We start from the raw sequence: 17,549 nt of genomic DNA, 5'->3' as shown, positions 1-17,549 counted from the left end.
GGTTTAATTTTGATGATAGGTATGCAGATTTCAAGGATTGCATTAACCTTGGGCTTTGATTGTGTTTTCAGGTATGAAGGGAGCTGTTTCAGCATTATGGAGAGAGCAAAGTGCAGTGATAGTTTAATGAGAATATCAGTAATGGACAAGTATTGGTTTTTGTGTTGAACTTTTCTGAGAATTCCAAAAACAGAGAAAGAGGAGATGAACGTGCTCCTTATTAATAGTAGTGATAACTATGATTAACACAATTGTGTAAACATCCCAAAAGATCCAACCATAGCTATCCGGCACCGAAGATAAACTCACTGCCGCTGACTATTAGCTACTAATTGGTAAACTTCTCATGGGCTATGAATTACGGCTTCCACCGGAAACCAGGATGGCGCCAGTCAAGGTCCTGTATCTGTTTTTGGCTGAGATGTGCTAGTTTTTTTTCCACATTTATTCTATCCCGCTTCTTATTGTCCATATTCATCCAGAACAGCGAAGCGACAGAGCAAATAAGAATTGATGACGACGTGGCTAAGTTGAGACTGTTGCCTATACGATAGTCAGGAGAGTCGGAAGGCAAAAACGACCAAGTTGCAACCAAGCTACCGATATTACCAAACATCACGTTTGTGCCGATTGCAGAGGACCTAGCCGTGTCTGAAACGATGTTTGCGGCAACGTTGGCGCTGGAAAGAGCCCCAAGTGAAAAGGCACCACTGGCAATGATGAAGGCCGCACCATATCTGACTTTAGGGTCGTTGCTGGCAAGAAACATTATGTACCCGACCATCACGAACGGAGCGCCAAGGATAAAGAATAACAAGCAGCGATTGAATTTCCAGCTGAGGAAAGGGAAAAGTACAGTAAAGAAGCTCCCAACAAGATAAGGAGGAACGGTATGGAGTTGCTGAGAAATGACACTGCGGTCAGGATAAATTGTTTTGACGATTGTCGGGGCGAAGAATGCTAACCCCTGGACAGTGATGTTGTTCAGCAGGAATATGAATGCGGAGGGTCTTGTGTGTCCAACTTGTCCAGGACCTCAGTGACTCCGACTCGCTCTGATTTAATACGAGCAATGGCAAGGTCCTTCTCTTCCTGGGTCAGCCAAAGAGCGTTAGCTAGACGGTCAGTCAAAGTAAAGAAGCCAATGATAATCGCAAATATCATCCTCCATTCATGAAGACTACCGACATTTGACAATTTCAAAATCGCAGAGGCAAGAAGTCCACCAAAAGCGCCGGCGAGTGGAGCCATTACGATGTAAAGAGACAGGCGGAAGGTCAATTCGCTTTTCCTGCACCACCTAGACATGTAGTATGCAATTCCCGGTAGCATACCTGCCTCGAAAACACCAAGGATAAAACGAACACCACAGATTTCGTGAATATTATGCACAAAAGCGGTAGCTATGGAAGTAATTCCGAAAGCTAGCGAGATAGCTGGTAAGTACCATCCAGGGCCTATCCATTTGCAGGCCATGTTGGACGGGATCTCAAAAATGATGTAACAGATATAAAAGATCGAGAGAACCGTATTATAGTCATAGTGTTTCAGGTTAAGATCTCTCTCCAGACCTGCGAGCTCGCGTTGCCTACAAGTCATTGAGTATGAGAGGGGGGGGGGGGGGGGGGAAATCCAGGTTAATACAGCAGACACCAAAAAAAGCGCAGTGCAGCGCCTACCTATATTTGCGCGGTCAATGAAGCAAAAAAGGTAGAGAAGAGCCACGGTAGGGACGACAAACAAATCGATTTTCCAACGAAGTCTGGCTTCGGCAGCTAGGTCAAACTGCACCAGCGGGCGTCCGTAACTATACACATAGTCAGTTTGTAAGGAAGCAAAACAATTTCCCTGAAATTTTGGCTGGATGTGTATTTACTGATCTGTGACAGCTTGGCCCCTCTCCGCCACATAGCGAGCTGTTTCTATAGTTGCAGTTTCGGTGCATTTGGCGCATGCTGGAGGAGGTGGGCAGTCAACTTTCTGATCAAGGAGGGCGCCCATTTCCACTGCTCAGTAGGCAAATGACATGGCCAAAAAGACACCAACAACAATAGCAGATGGCGGACAGACAATTAATATAACCCTCGTGGGGGATCTCCTTGGACCGAGCCGGACGTCGGTAACAGGAGCTCCAAGGAAGACGAACCATGTTAATGGACGTTAGTGGACGCCAATAATGGAACCTTTTGGGCATTTTCCATTTGGATCGATTGACGATTTTGCAAGGCCAAGCTGCCTAGTCGACTGCATGAATGTATGTACAGTACATTTGTTGTTGATGACGTCCCGAATTTCAACTAAATTCTTTAGTTTCTCAGAGCGATATCCAGTCTATTACTCTGTAATATAGCAGAATTCAAAGGGCTGTCACCAGCTTCGAAGCAGACAAGCGTTCCTGGTGATGGGCAGACTACATTCGATCCAGTGGCAAGGTGAATATTCACGCGTTCTTGTTTGTGGGCGATGATGGGTCGCTGCCGAGTTTTCGGGATGTCAAGTGCGAGATATGCCAGGCCAGAGGTGTGGTGCATTGAGGTCTTATTATATATATATAGATACTAGTAGTTAAGGTTACGGACGCGTTACAGCTTGAACATGGTTCGCTGGCTCGACCACATAATTATTAATAGAATTTTACATCCCTTCATATTTCCTCCTTCTAGTGCAATAATATTGTCAATATGAGTAAGGATATGCTTTATCAATGCTTGGATTATCTTCTGAGATAACTGCTGCCAACAATGCTTCCATGCTCCAATAGCTTCTGCTCTGTTCTTTGGGGCCCCCTTTCCTATTGATATAATACTTTCATCCAAGGGCCAGTAGGGCTTAATTAGATTAAGACCAGATGAATTCCCACGCCAGCGCCTCCTTTGAACATTGTATATATTGTAAACACAGTATTGAATATAGTGATGGGTCTTTTCCTCTTGAACAGTGGTGCCTGGACAATCCCTCTCACACTGCTTTTTGAATGGGACAAGCTTAAGGGTAGGGATATTTGTCTGACATCGATATCAATCAATGCAATGGCATTGTTGCTGCTGTGCAAGAAACTGCTTACTCCATCTCCATTGAAGCTTGGTCTTGGCGGGAACGGACCCGAGGTCGATCCTTATCTTATCTGTCCGGTGAACAATTCCCCGCCATTTAGCGCCACTCTGTTGTATAATGCATGGAATACCCTGAGATAGCCTCGATTAATCAACTCAGTGAAGTTCAGGCCCTGCCATTCGATGCTTAGCAATTGCTAATATAGCTATTCAATTAGTTTTTGAAAAATTTGGCTTCTTTCAATTCTTTACACTCCTCATCTGGATTGCCGCAATGGCTACTGCAACTACCTACTCAGAACAGGTTGACGCCTTCGAAGAGCCGCGATATGTCCAATTCCCTTGCCTCCCGGACAATGCGACCCGTGATGGTAAACCAGTATTGAATAAGTATTCTACATTTCTTACTAAGGACCATGGCTTTCCTGGAGCCCAGGTATTTATACTCGCACACTGTTTTCTCTGTTACTGGCATAGCTAGGGTTCTTCTCCGGCGGTGTTAACGTGTGGCCAGTGTTTAATTTTTCATTTAGAAGGATACTAATTAATGTCGCCTACTTTTTCTCCTTCACATGAGAAGGCAATGCTATATGGTGCCGGGGTGCCTGATCGTGAGAGTATGAAGAATAGCCCGCAGGTCGGCATTGCAACGGTATGGTGGGAAGGGAATCCTTGTAATATGCACTTGTTGGATCTCGGCAAGACGGTAAAGAAGGAAATTACGGATCAGGGGATGTTGGGTTGGCAATATAACACTATTGGTGTCTCGGATGCGATTTCTATGGGCAGTGAGGGTGGGTTCCTTTTTCATTTTGTTGACTTATATTTTCTATTATCACCCACTCATCACATTCATTTTATGTTCACAAAGTGAAGCTAAAGGTCATGGTTTTTAGGCATGCGATACTCTCTCCAGTCCCGTGAGATCATCGCAGATAGTATCGAAACCGTCACAAGCGCTCAATATCACGATGCCTGTATTGCGATTCCCGGTTGTGACAAAAACATGCCTGGCTGCATAATGGCTATGGCGAGACACAATAGACCCTCCTTGATGATATACGGTGGGACTATTCAAGTCGGATACTCCAAGTTCCTCCGAAAACGAATCAACATTTCGACTTGCTACGAAGCCGCAGGTGCATACGCTTATAACACCTTAACACAGCCTGATGATGGTGGTGATCGATCGAAAAATAAAGACGAGATCATGGAGGACATCGAGCAAAATGCCTGTCCTAGCGCCGGTGCGTGCGCTGGGATGTACACAGCAAACACCTTGGCAACTGCTATCGAGTCAATGGGTTTAACTTTACCAGGCTCCTCTTCCACCCCGGCCACAGTACCATCGAAGATGCGTGAGTGCGCAAAAGCCGTAGACGCCATCAGGATATGCATGGAAAAGAACATTAAGCCATGTGACTTACTCACGAAAAGGTCTTTCGAGAATGCTTTGGTCATCACCATGGCGTTGGGTGGAAGCACCAACAGTGTTATTCATCTGATTGCTATGGCTCGAACTGCCGGGGTTGAACTAGCACTCGATGATTTCCAACGAGTAAGCAATAAAATCCCCTTTATTGCCGACTTGGCGCCCAGTGGGAAGTACTATATGGCGGACCTGTATGAAATTGGCGGAATACCATCGGTGCAGAAGCTGCTGGTAGCAGCAGGTCTCATGGATGGCGATATTCTCACGGTAACCGGCAAAACACTGGCGGAAAACATCCAGTCTTTCCCATCTCTCCCGCAGGACCAGGCCATAATCCATCCACTAGCTAACCCTATAAAGTCTACCGGTCATATACAAATTCTCAAAGGCAACCTCGCCCCTGGTGGTGCAGTCGCTAAAATTACCGGGAAAGAAGGCACCAAATTCAGAGGGAAAGCCCGAGTTTTTAACAAGGAACACGAACTCGATATAGCGCTTAACCAAGGCCTAATTCCACGGGGAGAGAACCTTGTCTTGATTGTCAGATATGAAGGGCCGAAGGGAGGGCCCGGTATGCCGGAACAGCTCAGAGCGAGTGCTGCGTTGATGGGAGCCAAGCTCACAAATGTCGCTCTAATCACAGATGGTAGATACTCTGGTGCCAGCCATGGGTTTATCGTAGGCCATATCGTCCCTGAGGCTGCTGTTGGTGGGCCTATCGCTGTGGTACGGGATGGGGATTTGATCACGATCGATGCAGAGACGAATGAGCTCAGCATGGCAGTTTCGGATGAGGACATTGCTGAGCGAATGAAGAACTGGGAAGCGCCGAAGCCACATGTTACGCGCGGGACATTGGCCAAGTACATGAGGCTTGTTGGCGATGCTTCGCATGGCGCAATGACGGATATGTTTTGATAGAGGGTTATCATTGGTTGCAACGATCACAGTGAAGGGTTGGGAGCAGGCTGGCCGTTATTGCAAGAGGGCTATTCAGGATAGCCACGTGGCTATGAATATACCTCTGCTATTGCCAAGTTTAACAAAGTATCTGAAATATTTCCCAATCATAACCCTCCATGCTCTGTTGCTGTAGCTCTCCTGTTGCGAAGTAGTTAGGGCTTATCCAATCATGTTCCCACGTGATCCAGTGTCCGTAGGTAGTCCGCTTCTTCCAATCTTGGATCGGTCAACTTCTATAATTTGGTGCCAGACTGGATGACGCCGCAATTATTTATTCCAAGTCTAGTCCCAACCCTCCCCTGCCTGTAAGGCTTACCGTGTCTCCAATACGCACGTGCCGCTAGATAGGTCTATACCAACGCATTGATGCGCGTTAAAAGTACTGTGAACTGAACCATTTTTCAAGAAACAGATTCAGCACTATCCTGACCCGACGTACCTCCACCCAAACGCGTTTTACCAGAGCAGCGGTTCAACCCAGTATTTTAACCTGCAAAATTCTGCCTTCACTGTTCTAGACGCAGCTACCGACCGTACTATGGCTTAAACTTGGTGGTTTATGGGGCTACAGCTCCACGTATACAGATGGTGGAAGCTTCGAACCCCGGAAATCTGGGTGTCGCTTCCTTATCATAGGCGACGGGCTACCTTCAGTTTGGATGACTGGGTGTCAAAACATAGACTGTCTACATCTTCTTGTCAACGTTGCGCAGTGGCCTTATCACTTGCCAGTTGTCAGACATATGTTCTCCCGATTTGAAAATTCACCCCAGCAAAACGAACAGGCTGGTGTTGAGCACTGCCTCCTGTGACTCGTCATTGGTTGGCGGCCTCAACTTGACCGCATGGTACGCTCCGTTGGGTTGGTGAAAAAAGAGAGAACATTACAATCAGGAGCAATAATAGCGGCCCAACAGCCAGGTCTCCAGCTGCATTGGACTGGGAAATATCCCAGTCGATTCTCATCCCCCAACCCTTTCCCGAGACCCTAGGGAATCCCAGTTAAGAGCACGTGGGCCTTTCTGGTTGCTCCTTTTAGTTTCATATATAGAGCTGGAGAACCCGTTTACCTACAAAATGCCGATGAGTGCTTCCACGACACCCACACAATCTCCTTTACCATCTTCCACCCTTCCCACTTCTGTTGTTAGCCGTTTCTTCTCACCCATTTCAGCTATCATCCATTTCTCTTCGGATTACATCAGTCGTGGCTGCTCCCGTTTGCATCTTCTGAGCTGTATCAATGCCGCGCCAAGCAAGACTTCTGGTGGTGACTTTGCGCCAAGTGAAGTGACGAGCGTATTTTGTAAATCAGTCGGTATCCCTGTTATTGTGGCCATGACTGGTTGTTTTCTATTGCTTTGCGCTCTATGTGCTCCTAGGGGTGGAAAGAAAGACTCTCACGTGTTACTGGGTAAACAACCCTCGACATCCAATTCCGATGGCGGTTCGAATGATGATATGGACGTTTCTGTGAAGGAAAAGGATAAGGCGCTCGATGTGTATGGTCGCTCGGTTAGTTCTCGGAGCGCCCACCTTAAACGCAATGGTAAGCTGCTTCAGCAATTCGGTACTAGAATCTCTTCGGTTCGGTATATCACTAACCTGTGTCTTCCTTATTAGGTGTGCACGATACTGATCCAGGGCTGCTTAAAAAGCACTCCGCGAATATCTCCTACACCACCCCAATCGCAACGTACCCTTCCATCAGGACTTTCCTCTACCCTCACCCCCATATCGAAGAGCTCCCCACTGAACCATCGCCTTTACCGCTCTTGGTATTTATTCATGGGCTTGGGGGCTCCCTTACCCAATTCCATCCTCTCCTAACAAGCTTGGTCAATGTTGCTCCCTGTTTTGGCATCGATCTTCCAGGTTGCGGGCTGTCTTCGTTTTCGCCAAAGTCCTGGGCGGCATACTCAGTCGAAGCACTTGCAACTTTGCTCGCTGTGGCAATTGACCAGTACCGCGACAAGGAAAGAGGCCAAAAGATTGTCCTCATCGCGCATAGTTTGGGATGTTCGCTTTCGGCGTTGATTGCGTCATCGGAATCTCCTCTCATGTTGTCCCTGCAGGAGCACATCATTGGATTGATTGCAGTTTGCCCACCCGCTGGCCATCCTCTGGAGAAAACGACTGAAAGCTTCCGCAGGCTTCTCTATATTCCAAACCCGATTTTCGACCTTTTTAGACGATGGGACAGACGAGGCGGACCTAATAGCCCCAGCGTTATGAGGTTCGTTGGGGAAGGTGCTGACATGGAAACTAAAAATCTCCAGCTTCGGTTCAACCAGCAGAGTAAGACACCAGTATGGAGGAGGATGGCATGGGGCGCCCTTCCGTCGTACAACAGCTTAGGGAAATCGGTAGGGGGTCTCCCCGGAAAGAAAGTATGGGGAGGAGTGCACGTTCCGCTTTTACTTATAGCGGGTGAATCTGACCAGATAACGAAACCGGAGGAGGTTACCAAAATTCTCGAGTATTTCAACCGTGATCATGGTACCCTACCAATTTTTCCTGAAAGCCAGCCAGCAAGAGGGGGTGTTGGAGACGAAAATACCCCCCCTGATGCGCGGCCTTCGCTGAAAGGAAGAGTTGGAAGGAATCTTACCAACACCGTTAGTCCATCTGGTTTATCGAAGCCGGAGAATACAACGAGTGGCGGGAAAAAAGGTATAAAGGCATATATATTTCCAGCACCTGCCTCCCATGCTCTACTCTACGACCGGCATACTTGTCGCACACTCTCGGGGTTGATCCAAGACTTTTTCCCTAAATATATTGACCCTCGTCTGAGTTTGGGATGGCAGCTTCAACATCTAACCACTTCAAAGAAATGGGACGTCAAGAACCTGGAGAAATGGAAAGCAATCGATTCCGTTTCAGATGTTATGGGCGATACTTTTGTCGCGATGAAGACCCTGCGTGAGGTTGATGAGATACACACACCAATACCCTTTGCGCAAAAGTGGAAAGGAAGAATTTATGCAGTCATTGATATTAGTCACGAAAGCCCGGTTTACGATCCCACCCAGCTTGAGAAAAGTGGGATCCAGTATCACAAACTTCCAACGGTGTCCAAGATACCTCCGACTATTGATGAGGTCCGTGACTTTGTGTCTCTGGTCGTTCGCCTGGAGGAAGAAATATCGGCTATATCCAATGCCCTTCCGGATGGGGCTCTGCGGCCAGTACTTGGAGTTCACTGTCACTACGGATTTAACAGGACCGGTTTTTTTGTCGTTTCATATCTTATCGAGAAAAAGGGATTCTCCGTTCAGGGCGCAATAGACGAATTCGAAAGATGCCGACCTCCGGGAATCAAACACGAGCATTTTATCGATACCCTTTTTGTACGGTATTGCGTTGGCCTTCAGAGAGCTTCGACCTTATAATAGAGTTTGATCGATTGTTTTCTTGTATTAGCATCATCGGCGTTCAAGCAGGGGCGATGTGACATTGAGCTCCGGGTATTATTTTTGATTTTTATTCTTATTAAATTTTATTATGTTCGTTTGTTTACGGAATGCGGTTAGGTTGCTATGGCATGTTCGTTTTCCGGACATGATCGGAGAAGGATGAGGTTTTCGAAGGAACCTTTTGATTGTTGCTGTCCAAGGTCATCATAGATGCCATGACAGATCAATAATATTCCCTGTATTAGATCATATATTAACATTAACGAATAATGACATTGATGGATTTTTTTCTTTTTTTTAAACTACTGTATGGGGCCCGCCGTCTCATTGAAGGCAATGTGAGGTTCATTGTAGATCGCCAAAAGTGAGCGAATTAGGTTTAGTGGCTGATGAAGACAGCATATCGGAGTGTTTAGGGTACAACTAGTCCCAAATAGGATAAGCGACTTTGAACCCTCCACAACCACACAGTTGGAGATGGAACAAGCGAAATTTCAAAGCGAGGCTGACCACGACCGAGACGACAAACCGACCAGCGGACTTTTTACTCCCATAACACCTCTCGCGTTTTCCTCCCGCCGCTTGATCTATCATATTTGCCCCCCAAGGCATTAAAAGGACAATCGCAATCATGGGAGGTGTTACCGTTCGTGATGTGGATGTAAGTTGTTCTTTTTCTCGATTTGTCTTTGGTCGTTTTTGTTTTTCAAAAGCAGGGTCGGGGTGAAGGATGTGCGCCTATACTGGGAAGCCATTGGGGGATGGAATTAGGTGGATGGGAAAAAGGAAGACGAAAGCTTCAGATCGAGGGATGGGATTCGGTATATCAGATGGTGAGGGTTTAGGCTGAGACGATGACATGCTGGATATATCGCTGAAAAGCGGTTGATCGAGAAGAGATCCCAAAATATTTTGAGATGGCGATTAGGCAGCAAGCACTCAGGAAATGGAGAAGTGCACTATTTGCATACTTGTGGTGATGCCGGGGTTTTCATCCATCCTTGATAGCATCGGTTGGCTGATATACAATTTTTCCTTTGATCTACAGGCGCAAAAGTTCATCGCGGCATACTCCGCTTTCCTGAAGAGACAAGGCAAATTGCCAATTCCAGGTCCGTTCCTATTTCGTTGATCCCCACTTTTCACAACGTCCTTGTTCTATGGAAAGCGAAAAGCAATCCTCGCGCGAATATACAAGTGCAAAGTTCTCTATATCTAACCGTCGACTATTGCGATACAGGATGGGTCGATACTGTTAAGACATCAAAAGGCAAGGAGCTTCCTCCTCAATCTATCGACTGGTATGTCAATTTTCCTTCACTTTTATTCGATCGACCCGTATGTCGGATTGTCGTCGGCATCGGCAAGTGTGTTTTCGCATTTGGGCTGAAAATCCCACCACTCAAAATAGGTACTACGTTCGCGCTGCTTCCGTTGCCCGGCACATCTACCTCCGCAAGACTGTCGGTGTTGGCCGTCTACGGAAAGTCCACGGAAGTCAGAAGAACCGTGGCTCCCGTCCCTCCCATCATGTCGATGCTAGCGGTTCCGTGGACCGGAAAGTAATCCAATCGCTGGAGAAGATTGGCGTGCTCGAACTCGATGAGGAGAAAGGTGGACGGAGAATTACCCAGAGTGGCCAGCGGGATTTGGACCGCATTGCCAAGACGACGGTCGATGAGGAGGAGGAGGATGAGGAGTAGTGTCCTTTTGAAATGTGTTGTATATTTGTGTGTGAGAGGGTGGGGAGAATAGAGATATCCCGAGAGGGCCGGCGGCGGATCCTTGGATCTGGTTTCTGTCACATCCCCGACTCAGAAGCGTTGTATTTCGGAGAAAATCAGGAAAGAGATATCATTCACCAGGGAAATGCAAGGAAAGGAGAGGAAAGACGATGATAAATTCTGGGCCAACGGCATGAATCCAGCGATTTCTCTTCAGGCGTTCATAATGAATTGCGGCGTGTGGGGACTTACGTTGACGCGGAATGCATGGCAATATAAAGAGACCAAAAATCATAAGATTGACGGAGGGCATAGCGGGGTTTTTTCTGTTTTGTTGTAATTTTCCCCTTTTGTCTTTGAATCGAAACTACACGCATGCCTAATAAGTCTATTTTGCCTTCCTCTTTCTTCCCTGCTGCGCATGGCCCTCTACTCTCCTTCCCCGAATATCTCAACAATGCTCAGCTCTCTTGCTTGACCTCCTTGTACTGGAAATATCATATTGATTTTATTGATTTTATTTATCCCTCTTGTTTTTTACTGCCATTTCCTTTTCCTCCGCCTTAACTCGCCGGATATCAACATGAAATTTACTTCTAAAATCGTTGACAAAAGAAAAGAAGAAAAAGAAATCCAAAAAGTATCCACAAAAGCTTGCAGCGTACCTTCTCTTCACATATATATTGTTCGAACCATTTGTGCACAAACAAAAAAAAACGGATTACGGATACATGATATCATAGGTGGCTTACCCCTACTACGAGTGAAGAAACAGGGGGGATGAACTGAGCATAGTTACCGGTTGACCACATTAAAATAGCTCCGCCGAACGAAGTTTTCGCGATATTCCTTTATGAGAACAGTTCGTCGTAAACTGGCACATCATGCCGTTTCGTCCCAAAAAAAAAAAAAAAAAATCTATCACTCAAATGAAGCGGAAACCGAGGACTAGAGTTCCTAAGAGACAAAATAGAGCAGATTCGTCTTTTTTTCAATGGGAGAAATGAGAGACTGCAATGGAAAAACGGTAAGTTTCTTGAACAACTGAAAGACCTCTCTACCATCCCTTCGAATGTTTACTTCCATTGAACATCCAGAACATAGCAGAACAAAAATGGTTCAGCTGGAGGTGGCTCCATCTCCTTCTGTTTCCTGAACACCTTTTTTTATTCCATCCAAACATATTATCCCAGAGAACAATCCAAACGCATAACCATGAGCGAAATTGTGTGAAAGCTAAAGGAACTTACGAAACAGCAATTCACAAGAAACCAAATAAAAGGTTACATATACGGCCAGAAACAGAGTACAAAGAAATTCGGAAATATATGGAAGTCTTGCTCAGAAGGTACAGACAAGTTTGCGAAGGCTGAGCCAACAACCCGCAAAACGAGACACAATGAGAAAGAGCTACCAATCCGGGATCTGATATTCCAAGTTAGAGGCGAACTCGTCGGGGTATTGCACGGTGCCATCATTTTCTTCACGGAGAGATTCATCAAAAGTTGCCTCAGATGTGGAAGTGGATACATTGGGGAGCAACGCGGATCGAGAGCTATTAGCATGAAAAGCGCCTTGACCTTGCGGAACAGGGCTATAACGGTGTCCCACCAGTCGATGTCCTGGATTCCGAGTAATTGCTTCAATTGGTGGTGTATTTTCGTTTGGCAAAACTTCGTTACCTTCAAACCCAAGAGTTGTGCATGTACGAGCCAAGTTGTGCGCCAAGGATCGGATGTCGTCTTCGTCGAAATCAACAGGGTCAACAAATATAGCACCAGGAAGAGAAAACATATGAGAAGTTGAACGGTTTGAGACTGCAAAACTACGCTGGATTGCAAAACGGCGTCGCGCATGTAGGGCATTGTTGGAAGCTGACGGTAGCAAGCTGACGGTGTCACCGTCGACCTCGAGGGGAAAAGGAGCGCGAATGTCTTTGTTCACAAAAATATTGCTTCCGCCCTCCCGTTTACCTGTTCTTTCATTCTTAACATTAGGAGGATATTAGATGTTAGAAATTACACTTACAATCTTGCCGGTTGCCCACGTCTTCTTCGTCTTTGTCCGTCACGATTGTCGGAGATGCGCGTGGATCCTGTCTCTGAAAGGTGGTATTTTCGTCGTCAGCCATATCAGCGACATTATCACTGTCTTCCAGACCTTGAAATGTTTCATCTCCATTTCCATAATTCTCTTCAAATCCTTCGGATTCATCTTGCTCTGAGTTTTCTGGGCTCTTTTCAGTATCCTCGTCTCCATATCCGTCGCTCTCATCACCCGCGTGATTGATTTGGTCTGTGATAATACTATCACTTTGTTCACGGGACTCCCCGTTAGATTCCGAATCAGCGAATTGTGAATGACTACTTCCAGAGAGGGCATAGGTATTCGAAGCCGGGGTCCCACGGCAGGACCATACGAGGTAATCGTTCTCTGTTGCTGGAGTTCGATAGGAATATCCTTGGTTATTACGAAGGGCAGGCTTTTTCCTAGGCAACTCCTCTTCACCTTGGTTCTGCTCGTTCTCCAGCCTGGATCGTTCTCGCTCCCTGCGTGCTCTCTCATTTCTTTCTATCACTGCAGCCAAATATGCGGATGGCGGATCACCAAAGACAGCTCGACGATTCCGTGACATATATTCAAATGGGGGTAACGGGGGTGATCCACTGGCCCGTCGTTTTCTGCGCATCTTGAAGACTTTGAACTGGAATATGTCTCTGTAAGGGATCTGAAAAGGCTGTGCCCTCTTCAAACCGACATAGTTTGTTCCAAAAGTGGATATTCCAGATGTAACAGCAAAACGGTGTTGTGTTGTGGGTTTTCCTTGTGGTCCCTCGCGGAGAGCTATCTTGAAAAGCGAAGACAATTGCAACCGCAGAAATGATGCGGAAAATTAAACAAAATCTTTCCGCTGAAGAGAATGAAGGACCGAAATAAGTCTCGAACGGAGCAATCCAAAGATCAAATTGCAAATAGGGGCTATCGCCAACGAGCAAATATTCAACAAAGAGTGGCGAGAGTAGGAAGGGAAGGTTCTAGCCTATTAAACAGGCTCGAAGTCTTGATACTATTTAAAGCAGAGGAATATAACATTGAAAGGGGATGGTGCTTGTTTGTGTGTGAATATGGGACTTCTCCCTTGTGTTTGTGGTGAATGGTGAATGAAGCAGGAGACAAAAAAACAGAGTCACAAAGAAGCGAAGCTGTGCAGCTCTGTATAAACAGTTGCCTGGGTATCTATCTGGCACTTGTCTTCCACCACAATGCTCACCCCATATCTTCCAGTCCTGGATCCATTTGGTGGCCAGAATTCCAAATAAAACACAAACTTGCACCACAAAAATTACTTAATTTGTAATGTATATATGAGATCTAAACTGATACTACCCAACCCATATTGTCCATAAAGTCGGATGATCTTTGGATTTAGTCCCTGCTCACGGTGGGATCCCAGCAAACATGGCGATATTCGCCAGTGTTCAGAGTCTCCATGTCTTCAGGGGAGAGTTCGAAGTCAAAAATTTCAGAATTCTCTTCAATTCGATTATCATGCACGGATTTGGGAAGAGGAACAAAGCCCTTAACAAAAATCAATACATGTCAGCAGTCCCAAAAATTTAACAGTCGATAACAGGTGGATGGCGGATTCAGGGAATTCGTACCTTCTGCAAGCTCCATCGAAGGAGGATTTGCGCTGGAGACTTACTGTGCTTCTGGGCCAATTTCTTAATCAGAGGATCACCCATCTTTGTTGCTTGCACGAGGGGACTATAAGCTTCAATAACGACATTGCGCTTTTGTAACCATTCAACGATATCAGGACGGGCGAGCCAAGGGTGCAGTTCATATTGACCAACGTCGATTTTCCCGCCAAGGTCTTTGTTATATTCCTCCAGTTCATCGAGATGGTGGACGCCATAGTTAGAAATCCCAATGGAGCGTACTTTGCCCTCTACTTGGGCTTCCACAAGAGCACGCCACGATCCTTCGCGCGCTTCCGATCCGCCATATGGGGCGTGAAGGAGGATACTATTCAGTAAATGAGTTTATCTGCTATTGCAGTACATCACGCCTTCGTTTCCACATAGACTCACGCACTTACAGATCGATATAATCAAAATTGGCTGCCTTGAGACTGGACTCTATTGAGTCCTTAGTCTTCTGATAGCCCATAGCCTGCCATGGTACCTTCGTCGTGAAGAAAACGTCTGAGCGCTTGAGGCCAGAGGCACGAACTGCCGCTCCGCACTGGGCCTCATTGCGATATGACTTCGCAGAATCGATCTAAAGAACGATTAGAAATTTACCCGATGAAGATGACCCCGTCACTGATGTTGTACGTGTACATGTACATGTACAAGACTCCACAGAAATAGCCGAGAAAAAACCAATATATGATGCGTACATGTTTATATCCAACTTGGAGAGCCTTCAACACGGCCTTCTCGGTTTTTTCGGGAGGCCTATCAGATACGTATGTGTAAGTAAATACTGCATAGATTTAAGAAATGGATCTATTAAGGGTCAGACGTTTGATAGACCTATTGGAGCACAGCCACTAATTAGTAGAGTACCAATGAAAGGAACGATCAGTTTATGTTGGCGGCTATTCTGAAATTGTGGAATTACTTGTTTACTGGTGCAGGTGTCTCTTCCTGACCGTGGCTGGTGATATTGATGAATGACAGATACATACTCCAAATCCTAGAACTGGGATCTCATATCCCGAGTTCATTTTGTAAGTCGATTGAAGCCTCAGGGGAGCCATATCATCGGGTATTCTATGCGTAGAACAAGAGCAGGCAGATTTCGCAATTGGATGGACATACAGTGATGGTTTTCAAAAGATGGCGCCCACAAGTGCTACATGGTGGAAGAGTTAAAGTTTCCCCTCCGGATCCACTTTTTGGGCCCCTTGCCTGAGATAATCGTTCGCATTTTGCATATTCAGACTCATTGCCGATCTTGACCGATATCTATGTAGTCGCTTCAACTCCAATAAAGCCATTGAGCATTGACATCGTTGAAGCTTGCAATGGCGGGGGTTAGCATAACATCTTTACTTTGGCTATGACCCCACCAACCTCCCTCGACGCCTCTTTCGAAATTTCAACTCGAAGACTGAATCGCAAAAAGCGGCCAATATTTGAAGACCTAGACCTCCTGTAATACGCAGGCTTTGCGAAACTCCCGTTTGTGCATGGCTGTTGAATCTGCGCAATATTTTATCTGATCAAACATTGTCGTCTGAGATGCGGTTAATCAAACAGAATATCGAGCGCGACGGCTCTGGATCCGTCACTCTTTATCCCGAAGAGCCAGAGGATATGGTATGCTTCTCTTTTAATGGCTTCAAGTCGACTTTTATTGAAAACATTTTTCCCTTCAAAGCATAAAGATTTACTAGAATCTGTCCTTCGCTTAACATATTTGCGCCCTCGCAAAACTAATCGTTGCCCTTATCCAGTGGCATTGTTATAATCTCATCCGACCTGATGACCTTCTCAAGGCGAGCGCGATCCGTCGCGTCACCACTACATCTGCAACAGGGACTACAAGTTCTTCTCGAGTACATATGACGCTGCAAATACGTGTGAAGAGCTTGGATTTCGACCCCCAAAGCTCCCAGCTCCATGTCTCCGGCCGAGTCGTCGCGGAAAACCAATACACCAAAATTGGACAGCATCATACACTCGACTTAGAATTACAACGGAATTTCACTCTGGAGAAGCAGGTCGAATCTTCAAGTGAAGCCGGAGGATGGGATAGTATCGCGATCGACATGTTGAAGGAGGCGGTGGATGAAGGAGGGAATAGGAGGGCAGAAGCCGTGGCCGTGGTAATGCAGGAAGGACTGGCACATATCTGCTTTATAGGCCAGTTTCAGACAGTCTTGAAACAGAAAGTCGAATTATCCATTCCACGGAAGAGACAAGGCGGACTTGATCGTGACAAGGTAAACAACAATAGATATGCTCATAATTGGAACCTGGTGTCATAACTGTACACTAATACGCTGTGGAAAAGGCCTTGACAAAATTCTTCCAAACCACACTCGATACGCTCCTCCGCTTACTCGACATCAATGCGACGACCAGTCAACTTTCGTCTGCAAGCTTAAGTAACAGCACATCTTCGAAACCAATACTCTTAGCATCTCCCGGCTTCACAGCGGCTGGATTTCAAAAACACATACAGTCTGTAGCGAATACATCTGCACCGGGCTTGAAGGGCCTTCTACAGAACATTGTTGTTGTCCACTCCTCATCCGGCCACATGCACTCCCTTGCTGAGGTGCTTCAATCCCCATCCGTGCAAGCTCTCCTCTCGAACACCAAATACGCAAAGGAGACTTCACTCATGGACAAGTTCTTCTCCGAACTACGCAAGGAAACTAACAAAGCCACCTATGGACCGAGAGAGGTAGAGTCGGCAGTGGAGCAAGGCGCTGTAGGCCGTGGAGGTGGCATTCTTATCATTTCCAACAGGCTATTTCGCGCTCAGAGTGTTGCTGAAAGGCATCGATGGGTCTCTTTGGTAGATCGGGTGAGGGGTGTTGATGGAGGAGAAGTACGGGTTCTTAGCTCTGACCATGAAAGCGGGAGGAGATTAGAGGGCCTGGGTGGCATCGCGGCCCTATTGACGTTTCCCACTGTTGAAGAAGAGGAAAATGAAGATGAGGGTAATGAGGCTGGTGGGAAGGGTGGCGAGTGAATAGGCCCCAAGCACAGGGACACGGCGATTTTTCCTCTTCAGTCCAAGGGTGGGGATTATTTCCTCATATGTCATACGGAGTACTTTATTTCTTATCTTCCTGGATAAGGCGTTTTGTCAGGTGTTCTTTGAGGCTGAGAATAATGAAATAATCAGCACCCGTGTTAAAACTTACATCATTGCATATTTTCCCGATTAACATTCCTTGGAAGTCTCTCATTGTTTCGCGCTGTAATATGATAAG

The 17,549-nt window shown here is 46.3% G+C and overlaps 7 protein-coding genes across 7 annotated transcripts; 4 read left to right on the top strand and 3 right to left on the bottom strand.

The window, feature by feature from the left end:
• Positions 1 to 358: 358 nt before the first annotated feature.
• HCBG_00511 (uncharacterized protein) lies at positions 359 to 2,001 on the bottom strand (the record flags this gene model as incomplete). Its single annotated transcript, XM_045427561.1, has 4 exons — positions 359 to 967; positions 1,036 to 1,588; positions 1,742 to 1,807; positions 1,877 to 2,001. The coding sequence occupies 4 exons, from the start codon at positions 1,999 to 2,001 to the stop codon at positions 359 to 361; spliced, it is 1,353 nt and encodes a 450-aa protein (XP_045291536.1).
• A 1,326-nt stretch (positions 2,002 to 3,327) lies between these two features.
• On the top strand, positions 3,328 to 5,403 carry HCBG_00510 (dihydroxy-acid dehydratase; the record flags this gene model as incomplete). Its single annotated transcript, XM_045427560.1, has 3 exons — positions 3,328 to 3,489; positions 3,634 to 3,847; positions 3,950 to 5,403. The coding sequence occupies 3 exons, from the start codon at positions 3,328 to 3,330 to the stop codon at positions 5,401 to 5,403; spliced, it is 1,830 nt and encodes a 609-aa protein (XP_045291535.1).
• A 1,122-nt stretch (positions 5,404 to 6,525) lies between these two features.
• Positions 6,526 to 8,843, top strand: HCBG_00509 (dual specificity phosphatase; the record flags this gene model as incomplete). Its single annotated transcript, XM_045427559.1, has 4 exons — positions 6,526 to 6,997; positions 7,072 to 7,684; positions 7,728 to 7,746; positions 7,893 to 8,843. The coding sequence occupies 4 exons, from the start codon at positions 6,526 to 6,528 to the stop codon at positions 8,841 to 8,843; spliced, it is 2,055 nt and encodes a 684-aa protein (XP_045291534.1).
• Positions 8,844 to 9,393: 550 nt separating this feature from the next.
• On the top strand, positions 9,394 to 11,244 carry HCBG_00508 (ribosomal protein S16; the record flags this gene model as incomplete). Its single annotated transcript, XM_045427558.1, has 4 exons — positions 9,394 to 9,528; positions 9,916 to 9,979; positions 10,108 to 10,168; positions 10,279 to 11,244. 4 exons carry the CDS (start codon positions 9,499 to 9,501, stop codon positions 10,568 to 10,570), a joined length of 447 nt encoding a protein of 148 aa, XP_045291533.1.
• Positions 11,245 to 12,001: 757 nt separating this feature from the next.
• Positions 12,002 to 13,226, bottom strand: HCBG_00507 (uncharacterized protein; the record flags this gene model as incomplete). Its single annotated transcript, XM_045427557.1, has 2 exons — positions 12,002 to 12,564; positions 12,620 to 13,226. 2 exons carry the CDS (start codon positions 13,224 to 13,226, stop codon positions 12,002 to 12,004), a joined length of 1,170 nt encoding a protein of 389 aa, XP_045291532.1.
• A 300-nt stretch (positions 13,227 to 13,526) lies between these two features.
• HCBG_00506 (aldo-keto reductase) lies at positions 13,527 to 15,413 on the bottom strand (the record flags this gene model as incomplete). The annotated part of the gene is made up of 6 exons (XM_045427556.1): positions 13,527 to 14,170; positions 14,254 to 14,620; positions 14,694 to 14,875; positions 14,997 to 15,054; positions 15,122 to 15,132; positions 15,288 to 15,413. The coding sequence occupies 6 exons, from the start codon at positions 15,357 to 15,359 to the stop codon at positions 14,018 to 14,020; spliced, it is 843 nt and encodes a 280-aa protein (XP_045291531.1).
• Positions 15,414 to 15,560: 147 nt separating this feature from the next.
• HCBG_00505 (translation release factor eRF1) lies at positions 15,561 to 17,305 on the top strand (the record flags this gene model as incomplete). Its single annotated transcript, XM_045427555.1, has 3 exons — positions 15,561 to 15,921; positions 16,059 to 16,547; positions 16,619 to 17,305. 3 exons carry the CDS (start codon positions 15,844 to 15,846, stop codon positions 17,303 to 17,305), a joined length of 1,254 nt encoding a protein of 417 aa, XP_045291530.1.
• Between the last annotated feature and the right edge of the window lie 244 nt (positions 17,306 to 17,549).

This window comes from Histoplasma capsulatum, assembly GCF_000150115.1.
Source record: "Histoplasma capsulatum G186AR genomic scaffold supercont2.1, whole genome shotgun sequence".
NCBI lineage: Eukaryota > Fungi > Ascomycota > Eurotiomycetes > Onygenales > Ajellomycetaceae > Histoplasma > Histoplasma capsulatum.
Note: the sequence above shows the minus strand (reverse complement) of the source record. Positions and strands in the feature narration are given on the sequence as shown.